The 19,917-nt window shown below is 39.8% G+C and overlaps 1 protein-coding gene across 2 annotated transcripts in view; it reads left to right on the top strand.

Annotated features, from left to right (window-relative positions):
• Window positions 1–19,917, top strand: part of GPR158 (G protein-coupled receptor 158) — a 193,232-nt gene that overhangs the window by 127,229 nt on the left and 46,086 nt on the right. For both annotated transcript variants that reach the window (XM_061468229.1, XM_061468228.1), the window contains exon 6: window positions 13,669–13,778. In XM_061468229.1, coding sequence (XP_061324213.1) covers window positions 13,669–13,778 — 110 coding nt within the window. The remainder of the gene's footprint in view (window positions 1–13,668; window positions 13,779–19,917) is intronic.

Genomic DNA, 19,917 nt, shown 5'->3' with positions numbered 1-19,917 from the left:
GCAATCTATAGATAGCTTTTTTTATCCAGTATCCCACTCAATACTGTTTTCATTCTGGACATTACACTCAGGTTCAGTTCCCCTCTCTGGGTCAGAGGATACAAACATGTACTATCTTGAAGAAGATTTTAGTGCTTAGGCTCTAAAATGCTGTAGCATGAGAAGTGTTCAGGCTCTTGTGCTGCTAATGGTCCATTGCTTTGTTAGGCAGTAGTAAACGGGTTTATCACAAATATTAATCTAATTCTACAGTGTAGTAGGGAAGGTATTTTACCTATTGGTTAGGTTACCTGTTGGTTAGAAGGCAGAGACGTGGCTTCTAATACTTGCCTCAATGAATACTTAAGGTATTTTTAGGTATGAGGAGTGAGTAGCATATGGACCTCAACTGTTATCACTGGAAAAAACATAGCTCGAAGTTGGTTGTTTTCCAGGTTAAAGCATCAACTCTCAAGGACTTTCCTCAGAAACCTGCTGATTGTTGCACTGAGGACAAGTCTGTTGTTTTCCTAATCCCACTAAATTTTCAAGATAATGAAAAATCGGCTCCTCTGAGTTTCTTATGCACAATTGATTTTTCTGCAGTTATTTTACATGATTGAACTAAAAGGTAGTTTTAATCACAAAAATGCAAACCCTAAGTTACAGAGAAAGCGCAGTTCAGCAAAATAGATTGCAAATCATAATGCTGTACTGAGTGTTTGAGTTCAAATCTTTAGGACCTGAGAAGAGTTCATCTCATGTGAGAGAGAGGACTGAAGTTTTTTATGACAACTGAAAAAGACATTAAAGATCAAAGATACTGGTACAACCTTACACCACAAATGTTCTTGTGGTTTATCTGTTTCTTTTTGAAAAAAAAATTGCCCATGTCAGACAATCAAGAACTCATCAATATGTTTACTTGTGCATTTGCCAATTCAATTTATGGAAAGCCATAATGTATGCAGAGGTTAGCAAATGTGATTCTTGGAAGATGAGATGTGCCTATTATCCCTGAGGGATTTTACTGTTGCTGATTTTTCAGGTGATGAGCAGTAATATGGATCATTAGTTGTCATGAAACTTGGTTTTCCAGAGGTGGAGAATTTATTACCCTTACTTTCCCCCACTCAGTGATTTCACACTGTGCAACCCCACTTTTCACCTGATTCCTCTTTTACCTGCACCACTTCAGACTTCTCACCAACTGCTCGATGACATCCACAGACTAAGCTTTTCCAAAGCAACATAAAATTTCCTGAAGATCTGCTCTGAGATTCATTCCTCCTACTTCACACTTCTGTGCAGCATTTCCAAAGGGAGATTTGTGTTCTTACTCGCTGCTCTGTTTAGTTGATTGCCACCTACATGTGTTGAAGCTTTGAGAACTGATCTTTCAGAGTTGAGTATGTTGTTCTAGTACCTTTCAATAAGTATTCCTCCTGCATTCTGTAAAGAGGAATCCTTTTCAGGCTTCTCTGAGATCATCCAGCTATGTTGCTGATACATTGCTTGAGGTTGCTTCTTGACAGATTGTATTCGATACGGCTAGTCTGAGATCACTGCTTGTCATTACAAGACCTCTGCATTTTTCTTCTGTAATGGTACTAACACCTGTCCATTCAGATCATAGCCCTCAACAAGCTAATGTCTTTGTTACTTTCATTGCCATCTTATTTATTTCTGTGTTCTGCATTCCCTAATAGTTACCTTAAAATCCACAAAACATACCCTGTGTTCTAGGCCCATTTCTTTCCAAAACAGTTGAATTGTCCTAAGTTCTTTGCTTCCTTTAAGACTCAATTTAAAGTAGTAATAAAAATTAAATTAGGCTAAATAGTTCTGAAGCTTCTTCCAGCTTGTTCCCCTCTGTAGTATTTCAGAGTTGAAGGATGTGATTTATATAGCCTGCCAGGTTACCAGCTGTATGTGAATTCGTTTCAGAAGGAGAGAGTGGTGAGAATGCTGGGAACCATGAGTAAAACTTCGGAGTGGCTATTTGCCTCTGAATGTCACATTTTACCCCTAGGCTCCCTTCGTAGCCTTGAGGAGCAAAGTAGGCATCTCTGATGGACAGCACTAGTAAACCACCTTAGGGCTTGTAGGAGGATGATGTGAGTTGTCCTCTGTGATGTTCCCCATTGAATACAGAGGGATCTTAGACTGACTGTCTTGGACTTAGATGTTTTGTTTGTCTTGCCTAGCTCAGATGTGTAGAAACTTCACTCCAGATTTATATTCCCTATAGAAATATAGGGATTATAGTATCAAATCACTCTAGTTGCATGGGGTGGAAGAGAGTGAAGACAGAGAATATGACTTTCTCATATACTGTGGGAAGGAGTGTTTTCTGGCTCATGGAGATGTCTGTGAACCTCTCTGCACTAAAAGTGTATTTCAGGGAGACTGATACTGATAAAGTTCTGTATTGCTTTTCATTAAGGAGAAAACATTGGCACAGATATACTTGAATTTAATTACGCTGCTATTTTGGAATCGATGTGCTGTAGAATCAGTATGAAAAGTAGCTAACTTTTGAAAGAGAATCATGATTTTGCAGGGAAAAAAATTACAAGGAAAGCATCAAATCTATTCTCTATATAAATGTATAGGTAGATAAATACTCATACAAGCATGGGAATAAGTTTGTACATTTTATGTACACACATATGCATACATGCCAGCTAGAAAAGGGATTAAGAAATGTCTGTGTATGTAGAATTCTTAATGTTTTATTTACAACAATCCTCTCATATGCACACGTATACCCATAAACAGAGAATAAAGTTCTGCAGCACCATAGTGTCAATGTATGTCTATAGGATCTTGAAGTTTTTTGAAAGCATTCATTTTTGCACCACCCAGGTATCTACTCTGTATTGCTTTTATTTGTCTAAGAATATTTTCATCCTCTGAAGTGCTGTGACAGGAGAAGTAGGACTCGTGTCTCCTGAGACCTAGTTGTTCACCTTAATGCAGGGACCTGAAAGGCTGGTGAGACAGATTTCCCCAGTTAAGGGTTAAGTATGATGGTTAAATGCCATGAGAGATAGGAAATCCTATCTCTAGAAAAGTAAAAATGTTATTGATTAATTGATCTGGCTTTATCTTGCATGTGCATAGCAAGGTATGTAAGGGCCCAACCATGTCTGAGTTCAAATTCAGATGCCAAGAGCTGGGAGCTCCTACCTGTAGATCTGCAGTAGCAGAATTTGTTTCTGGTACGTTTTCAATGGCCAACTGAAAGTCAAAATCGGAAGACAGACACAGTGCCATAGTCTTCATTCACCTGCACCTTGGAGCCTAAATGAAATCAGGAGATAAGAAGCATGTTTGCCTGCCTGTAGTCCTTCCATTAATCTCACCTGTTCTCTAATTATAGAGGTGTTTGATTTTTTTCTTTTCTGTCCATGCCAAAGAACCAGAATGGCAGAAATACATCCCAAAATACAAGTTCTGTGAAGAAAAAGTTAATAAAAACCTGGAGGAAAATTGTTGCCTTAGGAACACATAAGAAGAATGTCTCCTTCACCGAGATCAGTCCCCTGCTCTTCCAGTCAACCATGGTAGTAATCCCACTCACACATTTATCATATCCACTTTGCCTTTATTGGGCCATTATTTAACTACTGCTTTGCAGCATCCCTGAGCCATCTGTAGGTAAGTAGTGACTTGCCTATGGTTTTGTTTCCAGAGAAAACAAAACTGTGCCTGTGTTCTGTGCAGAAAAGAGCTGGTTCTGCAGTCTGCTCTCCTCCAGTGCTGCAGAGAGGAGTGGACCTGATTTATGTGTTCTTTAAAAATTATCTTTAGATCTTATGTGACTGAGAGAAAGTCTCCAAAGAGTTGATTGTTTTGAATGTAGAAATTTGTTTTGCTAAGTTTGTCTTAATTTCTCAGTCATAATAATTTCTCAGTACCTGTTCAACAGTGCATAAGTATTTTGCTTGCCTGGACTTACATAAAAAATTTTTTTTTTCCTTCTGACTAGAACCAAAGAGCATGAGCACTCTGTCCCTCTTACCCAAGCCAACTGTCCACAGTTTTTTTGGAAGGCAACAATGTTCATATCTTCATGCTGTGAGAAACATAAGAAAAACAGTAGGAAGAGAAATTGTTTTTTTCCTATTTCTATAATTTCCACTATGGAGTGAATTTAGAAATAGCAGCTATGGCTGGTTTCTTTTGGACTTTGTTGATTACCTATAAATAATTAATTATGTTAATGTCATAGTTTGCTTAATATGGTTAATGTAGATTTAAGACCAGTGGGGTTATAGATCATGTCATCAGAGTATGTTGCTCATTTTCACAATTCACCCAATTACCTCTGCTGACGCTGATAGCTTCAGTTTACCTAAAGCAGATTTCCCAAACAGGCATCTGTTCTTTACTTAGGAACATGAAGAGGTGGAGTGTTCCCACCACTTCCACCGGAGGTTTGTCACACTGTGGCCCTTGGCTTGTCCCCACTGCTGTTGCTGCTACAGGTATATAAGCTGAAGATGAAAAGTCAATAGTTCCAGCAATGATGTCTGCAGTAAACTAATCAGCATTGGCTGGACTGAGATGTTCAGCTGATATTTTGTGTAAAGAGATTTTGTAAATCAGTAGTTGTCAAAATAAATACTGACAAAAACTTTCCTGCAGAGGATAACAACCACTTCTGTGCTACTCTTTGCTGTGGTTTAACAAGGTGCTTTGAAGACTTGGTGTCCCCATTATCTTTTCCAAGTAACCTTTTTAAAAGTTTATGTTAACAAAATTCCTACCTTAACTCCTGAATCTGCCCAATGTGTAGTTCAGAGAGAGGATGCAGCCAGGAAAGAGGTATTCCTGGAACCATCAGGTATTTTTTTCCCACAAACTTGGTGTTAAATACTTCACTGGCTTGGTTAGATTAAGACCAGGAGATCAGGTATTTTTGGAACTCTAAATAGCTGCATGGTTTCTTTTTCCCAGGTAGAAGTCACTGTTTGAAAATACTCCATGGAATCCCTTTCTGCACTGTGTGTTCGTAGGGATTTCAGCCATTTTGTAATGAAATGCAGACATCTGTGAGGCTGTTTTATGACTTGTGTCTTGCATTAAGTATACTTGACAAGTTGCTCTGAATAATTTAGTCTATTATGTCTTGATTTAGCTTCAGCTCTTGCAAGATTTATTTTAATATAGACTACCATAATGTTTTTCAAAGGTTCCTTTTTCTTCAAATCACAGGCATTGTCTTAAAATAAATTGTTAGATTTTCCTTTTTTTTTAATAAAATACTGTACTTCATAGTGCATTTATTCATAAAATGAAACTAACATTCTTAACCCTGTTGTTAAAATACGTCAAGTATTTGGCAAATGACTGGGTTGAATAAATGTCTTATCTTTTTTTGATAGAGATGTTTCAGCTCCTAAAAATGTTTCTCTTTGCCTATTTGGTGACCACATCGTTGTTAGGAAAAGATTATAGAAGTGCATCCAATAAGAAAGGGGTTATTTTGGTTTGGTTTTGTTGTGTTTTTTTTTTCTTCACATATGAAGTAGGTAAACGAGGACATTCATCTGACTGTTGAAGCATCCAGTAACTCAAAATGGTCAGGAAGGCACCTTTTCTGGGCAAATATTTGCCCCCAAGAAGTTGGATTTGCCACCTCCAGCAGCTCAATGCCTATAGCCCATTAGGCTGAGAGGCGTAATACTTTCTGAATGACCATGCTTTACTGTTTTAGGATCACCACTTCCTGAGCAGTACCATTGAAATCTCTCTTTATATTTGAGAAGTCTACAGTTAAAGATAAATAGTTTATTCTATTACAGTGAAAAGCTACGCATTAATTTCTGTGTTTGGGAATAGATACAGAGAAGGTATGTGATAATGTGTCTCTTGATTTAGCTTGGTTTCAAGGTAATTTCTGTTTCTCCTCAGCTCCACAGATGGTTCTTGAAGCTGGATGGAGCAAGGGTCCAGTCCTTTTGGTAGTACTAGTTCTTAACACTTTTCTTTCCCCAAAGAGAATACAGACATAGTGTGTTGTCTTTCTTTGTATCCCTTTTCTCTCTCTGGTTGTCAATTCACCCTTGAGGAACCCTACAACCCTTAGCATTTATAACTGATGCAGCCAGGGCATCAACTGATGTCTCTCGTAAGCTAAGGAAGTGTTTGCTGGTGAAATCGTAGCCCTTATTAGGAAAAAAAACTGGAATTCCCTCCTCTATTGCATTTGCCTTGTTGGACTTAACACTTCATCTATTGTGAGCAAATCTCTTTACTGAGTACAAGCATGTGTCTTCTTAAAGATATTGTGGATTATGTGTTAGCTTTGTATTTCTTTACTTGAGAATACTATTTAAGCCAACGTAAATAGGAACGGTGAAGCTGAATCATTAGTAACAAACTAGAGGCTAGAATTTATGGCAAATAAATGAATTTTCAGGCCACATATTCAGGTCACTTACAAATGAATATTTTCAGAGCTGATAGGATCTGTGACATACCACTTTTTCTCTTCAAATTGGAAGAAAGACATGATGCCATCTTGGAAGTCACATGGACGTTTATTTCCCTCAAAATAACCTATTCAGAGGTGCCCTGTCAAGTGTCATCATAATTGAAGACATACCAATAAAAAACGATGCTAAGTATGCAGTCTTGTATCAAACCAAAATGATGTTGAAGGTTCTGTTTCCTTACTTGCCGGATAAATCTCTCAGGAGATTAAATGAGCTCCACTGTAAAAAATATGTTCCATAAAGAGCTGTAAAGATCTGCTATTACTGCCTGATGGGGATGAATCCAAAGTGTAATAAAACTTTGTGATAGCAAAGCATTCTGATGAACTCAGCTCCAGAAGTCTCTACTTGTGCCTTACACTGCTCCTTGTGGTTATGCACATATACTATGTCATGGTGCCCCGAAAGACTTTACAGGCAAGACATGTCTTTGCTGAAAAGCACCAGAGGCTTAATGTTTGTTTTCAGACAGGCAATGGAGAAAACCTATCTACAGTTGAAAGTATAGTGGGAGGAAAAGAAGGTTTTCAGAATTTCAAGCTGGACTTTGTGCGGGTGACTAGGAAAAAGCTTGTCTTTTATGAAGAAACCCAAAAGATCTTAAATGGCTGTAATTATTTTGACTTTGGCATACATCTGAAACACATTGCCCCCAGCAGCAGAGAGCCTCAAATGCTGTGTACTGTGGAGCTAATTTACTTCCAATTCAAAGGCAAGAATAAAACCTACTGACTAGTTACTGTGGTTTCCTGCAGCAACTGTGTCCTCTACAGAGGCATTGAGCTAATGAGCCAGCACAGCTCTGCTTCAAAATTGTGAGATTTTCAAGGATAACAGGATTTGGTGGTACTGTGTGTCCACAGGTCTATTAGAATAAAATGTTATGGCTTAGAAAGCACATGTGGTTTAAAAAACTGGGATGAAGATGGAAGGAAGTGTTCTTATGTAATTAGCCTAAGTATATATTTAACTGTTACCATACCTCTAAAATGTTTTGTGTAGTTGCACCGGAAATATTTGTTGGTGGTACAGGAGTGGATAATGAGTTGTGCATTGCTAATATTTAAGCAGCTGCTCTGAGCTGTGAATCATGTTTCGAACAGTGGTGTGTGGTACCAGTGGTGTACACAGGCTCATGAATCCCTTTATTCATGCCCATCTGTTAAGATGGCAGTGGGCCCACATGCAAGTGGATCGGTCCCTTTTCTAGAAAGCATAGTGCCAGACTATTATGAGTTTGGATGGCAAGCTTATCTAATACAAACAGCATCTCTGTTGCAGGAAATCCCTTCTCAGTATTGAGATTGAAGGGTTAATAGGTGACTTGATGTACTAAGTTACCCTAGAGGATGTTTTATATGTTGAAAGAAACTACTGAGGCATGGACGACTGCCCATCTCAAAGCACAACACGGTACCAAGAAGCAGCATCTGATGGCTTGTTCCATACCAGCATTGCTTAGAGGCAGCCCAAGACAGCTCCTGCAGACAGGCAAGGGCAGATGGTGTTGAGCAGTGGAACAGATCGGATGTATCTCTTCACAGTATCTCCTAGATGCTTGTTAATGGAATTAGCCCAAAAGGCATTATCTTAAATGGCTGTGTCATGTCCTTCATTGAACTATGCTGAGTATTTGCAGGAAATTCTTAAGTTAAATAAAGAAGTAGGTAGTTTTCCTGTAAAGCTTTTTTTGGGTTAATGGGGCACAATTTTAAGGGAAATTTGGTTATTTGAAAATGAGAAAAAAAGTAATAATTTTGCATCGCTTTTATCCAGTGCAGGTGACTTCCACTTCAGACCCATAACCAGATAATTCTGATGCTCACAGTCTAAGCTCTGTATATCATTTCCAAGTATATAACACGGATAACATCCCTGCCCACAGCGTTAGGAACTTTATGATCTTTAAAGGTCCCTTCCAGCCCACATCTTTCTATGATTCTACAACTGAGGACAAAAATAAGAACAGCTCAAAAGTGAACACTTTGGAGCTTTGTGAGTTAAGCTCCTGCTCAAAACTTTACATGACAATTCCATGTATTTTTAAAAATATTTGTTGTCTGACTACTGATCTTTTGAGACATTATAGCATTGCCCATTCCCCCTCAACATGGAGTGTAGAAATTTGATGATTGAAAAAGAAAATGAGGTTTTGATCTATTCATGTGATTTTTATGGCTTAAGAATCAAAGTAGCAAGCAACTTGTCTTAAATACATTACAAAATTGATAAAGCTGGCTACAGAGTGTTTGGCTTAGTCTTCCTAATGCAGATTGTTAATTGACATATAGTGAAGGGACTTCCCTAAAATAGGTGCTGAAGTAGCTTTCTAGTCAGTGGCGATGGTTATATGAAGCCTTTAGGCAAAGATTCTGTCCAAGTAGCTGAAGTCCTAAACTTCTTCAAGGTCCTTCAAGGTACCTGCTTTTATCCATGGCCTATATGTGAAACTCATATTAGTATGGCTGATTTACTAGACCCCTACAATGCAGATAGAAATTATATGCCTGTTTTAGGCAGACTGAATCCCAGTCAGTGCACCTTGGGCAACTGCACAGTATTAAATAAAACATTTTCACCTGGATCTTGTTACCAAGGTGAAGGGCAAAATTAATTGTGTTATAATGTGCACAGTACAGTTAATCAGAAAAACAAAGAGTATTTGTATTGCCTGGAAGTATTGTTCACTGTTAACATCACAGAGCACTGATAAAGTTTGATAAAGTTGTGTTGGGTTTTTTTTCTTTTAAAGTATCTCTCTAAATGTTGTATGTCTTTCAAGGAGAAGTGGCACTAAGGCTAGGAAACTCATTATTTGCTCATTTCGTGTCAGGAAAATGTCTTTTATGCTTTTGAACATTAAATTGTTAAATGTTAGTTCTCTTTGCACTTTTACTGTCCTACCTGTCGTGATAACAAAGATTTGCTGTAGTGGGCAAGGTGCCTGCATCGACTTTAGCCATTGTCTTTAGAGAGCATGTGCATCTGTTCATCGTGTCAGCTGAATAACTGAGCTGGCTGATCGCTGTGTCAGCAAGCTAAGTCTCTCTTCCATGTCCGTAAGTCTCCAGCTCTAAACACACTTGACAGTTAGCTGGTGACCTTAGAAAGTCTTTTCATCTCTGACTCCACAAGTGGTAGCATGACTGCTGGGAAAGTGTTTTGGCAAAGGTAACAATAGCTTAAAATACATTGATGTTAAAAGCAAACATCTAAATGCATTTGTCCAAATGACAAAGATGAACCACTGTTCATGAAGACTCATGCACAGCTGCAGTAGCTGGGATATGAACAGGCACTGACTTTTCTGCTGGTTTCCAGCCATTTTTTTCCCCAAATCTTTGGTGTTTAACAAACAGAAACTGATGTCTAGTATTTAAATGGATTTCAGAAGCTGGTGAAACAGAGGATATCACATTTCCTTATGTACAGTAAATAGGTTTTGTGACTTCCATCAGCAAAGCTTCCATCTAAGCATTTTTAATGAGATTTATGCTGCTGTCATGGTCTAATGCGTTATAAAAGCAAAAAGGTAAAAAGAATGATTGTCAGATTTTTAGTGGGCAGAGTATTTTAGAACTACAGAGGGATTCCCTTGTTCTGCTGAGAGCAGCCAGGGTACGTGGGTGAATCCTGTGCTCATCCTACGCTCCTAGCTTGGAGCTCAGCAACCCTTTGCTGCATATTGTTTGTTGCTTTAAGGGAAGCTTTCATCTGAGAATAACAGTAGAGAATGGAGTTTTGATAACCAGAAGGTAGAACAGGCTGATAAAAAACAAAACCAAGACTTCTTCTTCTAGGACACCCCACCTGGAGTGTTGCATTCAGCTTTGGTGCCCCTGACACAAGAGGAATGTGGGCCATCTGAAGCTAGTCCAGAGAAGGGCCACAGAGATGATCAGAGGCTGGAGCACCTCTCCTGCGAAGGCAGACTGAGAGAGTTGGAGTGGATCAACCTGGAGAAAAGAAGGCTCTGGAGAGACCTTAGAGCAGTTTCCAGTGCCTAAAGGGGGCCTACAAGAAATCTGGAGAGGGGCTTTTTACAAGGGCATGCAGAGGTAGAACAAGGGGGGATGTCTTTAATCTAAAGTAGGGGAGATTTGCATTAGACATGAGGAAAAACTTCATCACTGTGAGGGTGGTGAAGCCCTGGAGCAGGTTGCCCAAAGATGCTGTGGCTGCCCCATCCCTGGCAGTGTTCAAGGCCAGGCTGGATGGGGCTTTGAGCAACCTGGTCTAGTGGAAGGTGTCCCTGCCCATGTCAGGGGAGTTGGAACTAGATGATCTTTCAGGTCCCTTCCAACCCAAACCATTATGTGATTCTCTGTGTTATGTTTCTTTTTTTGTTTGCTTTCTCGCTAAGGGGAGTAAGGGATGGAGGGCAACGGCCGTACTTTTCAGCAAATACATTTTCTTTACAAGAATGTGATTCCTGCAAGATGAAAAACTTGAGCATGGCTTTTGCTGTGCTGAGCTTCCAGGGCCGTGTTTCTTTAGCCACTTGACTCCAATCCATGAAAGACGATTCAATTTGAAAGCTGTGCCTTAATGCTGACAAGAGCGTAGAGAGAGTGGTCACCTGAACATCCCATGGAGCCCTGATGGGAATGGGAATAAAGTATTCTTACCATAACTTTCTGGAAAACCTAAAAAGCAGGCAAAACATAAGTACAGAAATTCTTCCTGTTCAAAACTTTGGTCCATGTCAGACCATTTTGTAACTGTCCCTGCCAGACCAGACTATAATGTGCAGGTTACAGAAAAGTAGGTTGAAATGGGTATTGGCCCTTGGGGGGGATTGTAACCCATGGCAGGGGGTTTGGAACTAGGTGATTTTTAAGGTCCCTTCCAACGCAAATCGTTCTGGGTTCTGTAGTAGATACTCTCGATTGTATAAACACAACGAAGACCTAAAAGGGGATCAACTTGGGTCAGGTTTTACTTCTCCAATGTACTTGACCACTAGGCAAATACGTAGTTAAAATTTTTCTACAGTTCAAACTGGAAAAATGAGAACAGTTTTCACCAACAGAGCCTTGCCTCTGCAGTCTTCATGGTGAGCTGCCACATACCCACTCACACCATGCTGCATTTGAAGTGGTATTTTCTTGGTTGATAGCCAGCCAAATGCCTCAGCTGCTCATACAAATGGTTCAGTGCAAATCAATGAGATTTTCTAGACAGAAGCAGTTAATATTTCAGCAAGCAACTGCAGATAAAATTGCTGTGTCAGATTGCATGGCAAAGAGAGCTGTTGCCCTTGTTCAGAAAATTCTTTGCCAGGAGAGTTTTCAGACCTACCCATTTCAATAATCTGAAAAGTTCTACCTTCACATCAGCTTTGACGTGTTCAGAGTCTCTTTGTGCTAGTCTATTTTGACACAGTATTTATAGTTTGGAAGAATCAAAGATTAAACATGGTGTTTTCCACCCCCTGGCAAACTTCAGGAGGTGGGTTACTGCTACAGACTTTGCTCTGGTTCTGCAATTATCCTAATGTGTATAATATTAGCATAAGATGTCAGTATTATTACTCAGGTCCTTCTGAGAAACTTCTTGCTGTATGCTCTATTTACATAAGCATGTTCATGTGTGTGTCTGGATGCATTTTGGTTTTCCAGCTGATTTTCCAAGGAGAAGTGGGCCTTTTGCTGTATTCTGTTATCTTCCCCTACATGCAGAATTTGTCAGATTCCCAGAAAATGTCTGCCTTGAAACATATCAGTCCAATAACAGTGAAAAAAAGATTAAATTTTGCACCATGGTTTGATTCGACAAACCATATTTTTTTAAGAAATAGCTTGATTCTGCTGTGAAAAAAAAAACATGCCAATGAAGCACAACAGCTTTTTCTATCTCAGCCCACATGTCTGCCATTTTTGCCCCCACTCTCCTAAATGTGTCTGTGTCACCCAAAGGACATAGTCCTGGGCTTTTGGCCAATATCCTGGGCTTGAATTCCCACATAGAAAAGCATTTACTTAGGAAAATAATATCATGTGGCAGCCGGTAGGCACAATACTACCTCTACTGCCAGAATGTACTGACTCTAAATGAAGCTGTGGCAGATGGCCTGAAATGTTTCAGTGCTTTCTTTCTGTAGACCAGGATTACCCAATTAATTTGTACTGTGGTGCTTTGGGATATTTTACTACATTCTAGTCAGATAGGTGGGATACACTGGATCTGGCTTTGCTGGACCAAGCCAGGTCTTCACATGAGGTAAGGGCAGTGTACAGCCAAATCCCTGTGACTGCAGGTTCCTGGTGGGGCTGAACCAGTGGGAAGAAACATGGGATCATCCCTCTGGACACCTGGGAAAACATCTGTTGGAATGAGAAGAAATGGACTCCAGGTTCAAATCATGACCAAGTCCACTACTTGGGTAGCCCAGATTTAGATAAGGGTGACATTTTACTTGCTAATGATGCTTTTATAATCACTGTGTGCTTGCAGAAGTAGCTTTATGTTACTATTCATTGAGTGCTGTTCTCATGTGTGGTTAATTGGTAGGTAGAGTAAAAGGCCAGTAGGACCTTTCTGTTGTGATTAGATAAATCCATAAGTGAACAAACAGGTTATTTTCGTTAAGCAAGTGGTGATGCATGGGGACATTTAGTATAGCTTAGGGAAAATACATGGGAAAGAACAAGAAAGTGTCAAATATGACGTTGAGGTTTGTAGGTTTGGGACAGAGAGAGGGTAGTGCAATCAATTTTAGTGTGTCAGAATAGCTGGTAGAGGAAAATGGCCAGCTATCATTTTGCTAGTTTATTAGAAGTCGTGACTTGGAGGTGTAACCTAGAAATACAGTCCATCGAATCAGAATTAAGCCAGCTGCATATTACTGGAATAGCTTAAGGAAAATGTCCTTGTCTGTTCTATCCTCTTTTCTGGGTACATGTTTTCACTCAGTTAAGAAAAGTCAGTGGAGTTGCATTTTAAAGTGTTGTCACTTCACAGTCTGTCATAGGGCTTTTTTCAGCTCCCTTCAAAAGGAGTTGGTGCCTAGAACTATGCCAGCTGGTGATCTGATCCTCCTGCCACTTTACTAGAAAATCTAAATATACAGCAATATGAGCTGAAATATGTCTGCTGTCCTGTTTTGCAACTATTCTGCATTTGAATGAAGAACCACTTTCACATTAAAACAGTACTGAAGCTCTCTCTTTCTGTTCTATAGGTTGTCATTTTGTATTTTGAGCCAAGTGTATTTCGCTGTATTCTCCTAAGATGGGTTCGTCTTCTGGGCTTTGCTACTGTTTATGGAACTGTGACCCTCAAACTTCACAGGTATTTCACATATTAATTTCCATCTCTGTGGGAGTATGTGCAATCTGTGTGGGTACGTAGATGGAAGAGCTGCAAACATTATCATAAACAAGCGCCGTTTCTGATTTTTAAAACTACTCTGTATTTCTCCTCATGATTGCTCAAATTGTATGCGACTAATCCCAGTAGAGAACTGTGAATGCAGACAGGATTTGATGAAAAATGTATACATCAGCTGTGAAATTGTACAAGAGCTCCTTTTCACAGGAAGTGAATATATGTTCCTTGAACACAGGAAATAGAGAGGTGTTTGTAGACTATTCAGAAGTTTCCTTGTGAAGTGTTCATAAATGATTTCTTAGTGTAAACTAAGATACAGCAATGGTGGGTAAAACAATGCAGTATGGTGTATATACTTACTATATTTTCTTATGGCTCATAAGTCAAGGGCTGCTTTCTTCAGGTGATCACAGAAGACAGACTACGTGCTTACAAACATCAGTGCCTCTCAGCAAAAATGTGTGGGAAGTTCTGGGTTCCACAGGGTGGGCAGTACATTCATGTGCGATTCATAGACCCAACTTCAAGTCCCACTTCTACAGTCCCGTTGAAAATTGAAGCCTTTTCTGGGTATGCTGGATAAAATCTTAATGCTTTTTCCTTTTTAAACTGAAGTGCAAAAAATTACTGATACATTCTGTAAGTATGTTTATTGGAGCGAAGAAATCTGCCATGTGTATATATTGGTAATTGGACATCTTGGACGAAGTAGCCTTGTTCATCTTTTTATCTTAACCTCGTTACTGTGTTGGCATGTTAGAAAGACAAGGTTTGATATTATGCTTGTAAACTGAAGGAGGACTGAGATTATCTTGTGGTTTATGTTGCACTAATGGCATGTCACATTTTTGGAGAAAAACCCTGCTTTCCCATTGAAATTGAGCCTCTTCTTGCAGATCTCTTTTATTTGTGTCCCTGGTTAAAAGCGTAGACTTGGGCTGGTAAACTCTGACTGTATAATACTGTCTGGCCACATCTTTGCATTGAAATCCATACAGAAAATTCTACACCCTCATGGTATTTTCTGGGGTGAACAATTTCTGATGCAAAAAGAGTAACAAGTAGGGCACTGTAGAAGAGAGAACAGAACTGGTAACTTTGCTGGAATTGTTTTTTATCTGTAGCTCAGTTATGTAAAGAAACAGCCTAAGACTATGGAAGACTCACATTGCCATTGCAGTTCTGCTGCCCTAAAAGGTTGTTTATATGATTTTACATGATGTGAGGAAGCAATTTTTTGACAGGGCAGTTGATCTTCAGTTTATATGAAGTGAGGACAGGCTGCAAAATTGGGCAGAAAATCTTGCACTTCTGCTTTACTTATTCAGCTGTTTGGTGCTACTTGTCACCTCTGCTGACAGGATCAGCAAACACGACAAAGACTGAATAGGAAACAAAGAACGAACTACATCCTCATCCTTGATCAGCACAAAAGAATGAAGGCTAGGAGCCTACTGGACTGCATCAACAGGACAGCGGCCAGAAGGCTGGGGGAAGTGATTACTCAACTTTACTCAGCAAGCCTTTGACATATCTGCAATTCTGGGTCCAGTTTTGGACTCTCCCAAGGCATCAATGAACTTGAGTGAGTTCACTGAAAGGCCATCAAGATGTTCAGGGGTTGAAGCACTTGCCCTGGAAGGAGAGGTTGAGGGAACAGGGTTTGGTCAGCCTGGAGAAGAGGCAGCATTAGAGTGACCTAGCAGAAGCTGACACCTACAAGGAGGTTACTGAAAAGATGGATCCAAGCTCTTTACAGCAGTGTATATTGGGAGAACAAAAGATGACGACAAATTGAAATGGGAGATTTCAACTTTTTACAATATGATTTAGCATCAGGGTCAAGGAAAACATTTTCACTGTTAAGGTAATTAGGCAGTGGAGCTGGTTGCCCATGAGGTTGTGAATTTCCATACTTGGAGGTTTTTAAGACCCAACTGGATAAAGCCCTCAGCAACCTGGTCTCAATTCAGCGTTAAATTTGCTGTGAGTACTGGATGACCTCGTAGGGTAATTCCAACCTGAGTAATTCTATATTTCTTTCTGAAAAATGAAGAGGAAAAAAAAGACCTAACTATTTAATACATGAATCTAGAATTATATTCTCTAGGATTTTATCTTCATATTCCTCAGATGGTCCTGTCCTGACCATTCATATCCTACATTCTTGACAGTGTGGTCTTTTTAGTACTTAATATTTCAGTCCAGGAGAGTGCCTTGCAAAAGACTGAGTCAAGTTAGATAATAAGCTTTATTATATACACTTGTAGAAGTTATGCTAATTAGGAATAGTACAATGCTAATAGAAATTTGGTAGAATTTTTGGCAGTCTAATGCACAGTCATTGCAGGGTTGAAGAGTGGCTTACTGCAGACACCACAGATACTCATGACAAGCACTGGTTCCCTGCTGCATGTAGCCTCTGTCTTGTCTGGAGGAAGAACTGATTGCTAGCAAGGAACTTGTGATTTTTCTAAGCTTAATGGGAAAGCCAGTACTGTGTAAAAGCAGCTGTTAAGGATAACCAGAAAGTATAAGGCCATATTTCCCAACAAATGAGGTGCTTTGAGTAGCACTGGCACATGAAAGTTACCCAAAGTCAGGTAGGAGGCACCGAAAAACTTGTTTTCTTTGTGGCTTTTTTCCCTCATAGCTTCCCACTTCCCAGCCTTCTCTGAGGTTTTGTTATAGTCAAGCACCAAGGAGAAATCAGAAAAGTAGCCAAAAGCAAATGCTTAAGGAAAAGAACAGGGAAGTCGTACTGATTCATTCTTTCAACACCTGTCACAGTCAGTTTCTACAGTGCCTCCTCTTAAATTGCCTCTTTCTTATTCATTGTGCATTTTTGAAATAATGAGCTGATGTTTATGGGGGTGGAAGAATGGAGGTAAGGAAATGAGCTTAATTTAAGACATGTACCTGTAGAGCTGTGAACATAAAAATACTTTCCTCAATAATGAATTCTTCAAAATCGTTCTCTGAAGAAATAATGATGTCTCAGATTTAATCTTTCAGTTTTAAAAGAGCTGCTGATGTTGCATCTTTCAATATATTTCTGTGACTGAAGACTCTTTGTGTCCTTTTATGAGCACTATATTTGATGGACAGATTATCTCATTATTTTCAGTATTTCATGAACTTCTGCCATCTTGGTGTCAGGATTAGTACAGAATCCTTAATTCTGGGTTAAAGCATGAAAATGGAAGAAAGCCATAGGTTTATCCATACAGACATATGTATATGTGTGTGTGCATACAGAGGACAGCTTACAGACAGTTTAGCAGAATGAAACCCAGGAACGGGGTCACTAGTTTGTGGGAGTGTCCATTTCTTACATTACTAGGAGAAACAGAGGAAAGTGTGGAAGTGAGGAGAATGAGAAGGTATGGAGAACATAATGTTCCAGGTATGGAACACAAGACAATGACATACAATGGCTTTTTTGTAAGTAGTGGTGGGATGGGTGTGTTAGTGGGAGGACAAGATCTTAACACTGTGAGGCAGTTCTGCACTGCTTTTAAATGCTATGCTAAGATTACATTGCTGTGCCTTGACATTTGGAACAGTCAGAGCACGTAGTGGCCCTTTCTACAGATCTTTTTAGATGATAAAGAAAGGATGATAAGACCAGTGTGGGTAGTGTGCAGTGGTGCACATATGATTTAGTGGTGGACATGATTTAGTGGTTGTCTTGGTAGTGTTAGGTTTAAGGTTGGACTTGGTGATCTCAAGGGTCTTTTCTAACCCAAAAGAGTGTGATTCTGTATGTTATGGTTTGGTATCTTACAGAGAGGAGACCGGTGCTAGCAGAGAAATCCAAGATGTTGGTTTGCTTCTTGAAGCACTTGGGTGGAGGTGTGCATTGATGGTGAGAACATGAAAGAGGAGGGCATAGCATAACCTCCTATTGTAGCTAGGGAAAGGAAAGAAGATACAGGTGATTTATCTGACTCTCCTTCTGAGGGATTTGTGGGTCTGCCTATAACTGGGTGATTTCCCATGTCCTGCTGAAAGCGTGCAGGCTGCAACTTGAGTTAGTATTGACCCCAAGATGGCTTTTTGTAGGAATTGGGTTTGAATTAACAGTTAATACAGAGAAAAACTCATGTTAGTTTTGTGCAGTTATGTAACAAATGTGTAATCTCAAGTTTCTTTGTAAACTTTAATTCCTGGCAGTATAAACAAAGCTCAGTGACACCATGTTTCTGTATCTTTCACACAAGTGTCATGGCAGGAGGTTCGGTGTGCTGTTTCCCTGGTCCCATAGCTACATTGTGTTAAACAGGAAAAGGGAAGGGGTATGTGGTCAAAGGTTAAGATCCCGTCAGAGAAGCAGTAAGTGCTGTGTCTGGTACACAAGTCTGTGGAGACCCCTGCAGAGAGGGAGGTGAAGGCATGAAGACTTTTTTCTGGAGAGGGGAGAGACATGTGGTCAGATGCATGATCTGAAGCCTTGGCTGAACGTTGTTGGGAGCACTGCCTGTTACCATTCCGGCTTCAGGAAGAAGGGCAGCTGGACTTCAGAAAATAAACATCCTGCACTGACAAGATACTTGTTTTGTACTGCCAGTTTCTCTTCTGCAACGAAAATTATCTCAAGAAGGTTCCAAAATTTGCCAGTGCTTGGCAGAGAAGGGCTCACAGCCATATAGGTTTTGCTGTGGGCTGCTGGAGCTCCATGTCTCTGATGCTCTTGCAGCTGTAGCTCCTTGTTGTGCCTCTTCAATTTGTGTTTATGTGAGAGCTCCATGACACTGCTTTGAATATCAGAGCCAGCAGCAGTGCAGAAATTAAAGATTAAAAAAGAGCCTTCCTTCATTACTGTCACGTCACTATTATCAGCTTCATTTTCTCGTACTCATGACTCAGATGAGAGGGAGGTACCTAGAGCTGGCTGAGAGAGACATGGTGAACAAAGAAAGGCATCGGGTACTTTTTGTATTTATTATTAATTTAATGTAATTAGGAAAAAGTAAGTCTTACATGAGAGCAGGGCATCCCTGTCCTCTTCCACTGCTTTTTCCACGTGTAGCACATTTACCCATCTTTGTTTAAACAAGGAGAGCAGGACATGGAAAATATTAAAGCATTCTTATGTCATTTGCGTTATTTGAAGTTTGTGTTGCTGATGCTTGTTTCTGATGAAAATACTTCAGTGATAGCACTGAATAAGAGGTTGTACACGCTAGGTCCTATAAAGCTTTGAGAAGAAGTGTTGGGGCAGAAAACAGACCATACGAAGGTTCCTGTAGAGAGAAGGCCAAAACCCACGGCATCAGGAGGTCCCTTTCTACCTGATGTGACCTGACTGGTCAGTGGCCATGTGCTGCTGGTGGCTCCCATGCTGTGCCTCGTGCCTGGCTGCTGGGGGAAACAGCAGAGAAATAGAGGCTTTAGGGTTTGGGGCAGAGTGAAAGGCTGGGAGATACAGTTTAGGAGGAAGAGAGCTGGACTTGCTGCGAAAGCGTTGTGTTCACATACAGTAGGAGTTCATAAGGAGCAAAGTTTCACTAATTAGACTGGTCATGGAAAAATCTGTTTTCTTGTTAGTATGTTTTAACCTAATTAATTCATTTCCTGAGTGTAATTCATTTCTCTTGCCTGCAGCCACCCTTTGCTAGTTTGTTTATTTATTTTTGTAGCATATGAAAAACCCCAGGGCTTTAGATAACAACTTAGAGATGTTAGTAAATTCCATATAGCATTCCTGTATGATGCACATTGAAGATGGAATTCTCATTTTTGTAGTTCTTCCAGGTTAAATAAGAGTCACATTCTGCTTTATTGCGGCTTTTTTTCCTGCTAAAATCTACATTATTAAAATCATATTTAGTCTTTTGTATCCCTGCCATTCCCAAGCAATAACTAGCCTTAACTAGACAGCACAATGGTTCTGTTTCATATTTCTGAATAAAGTAGCTACTTTCATATGTATAAACTAATAAAATGTAGCACAGCTGTTATAAAGACACTCAGTGCAGAATTAATCTTGATGGAGCACAGTGTAGAATTGGGACTAATAAACGTCTTTAAGCAAAAAAAAAGCAGCGCATAAAGTATGTAAGATTGTTAGAGCACAGTGAACCTGAAAATATTGTCA

The sequence above is a fragment of the Pezoporus flaviventris genome, unplaced genomic scaffold (genome assembly GCF_033815535.1).
Source record: "Pezoporus flaviventris isolate CSIRO_AGI_PZ_B2104156 unplaced genomic scaffold, CSIRO_AGI_Pfla_v1 ptg000047l, whole genome shotgun sequence".
Classification (NCBI taxonomy): domain Eukaryota; kingdom Metazoa; phylum Chordata; class Aves; order Psittaciformes; family Psittacidae; genus Pezoporus; species Pezoporus flaviventris.
This window is presented reverse-complemented; position numbering and strand designations above follow the sequence as displayed.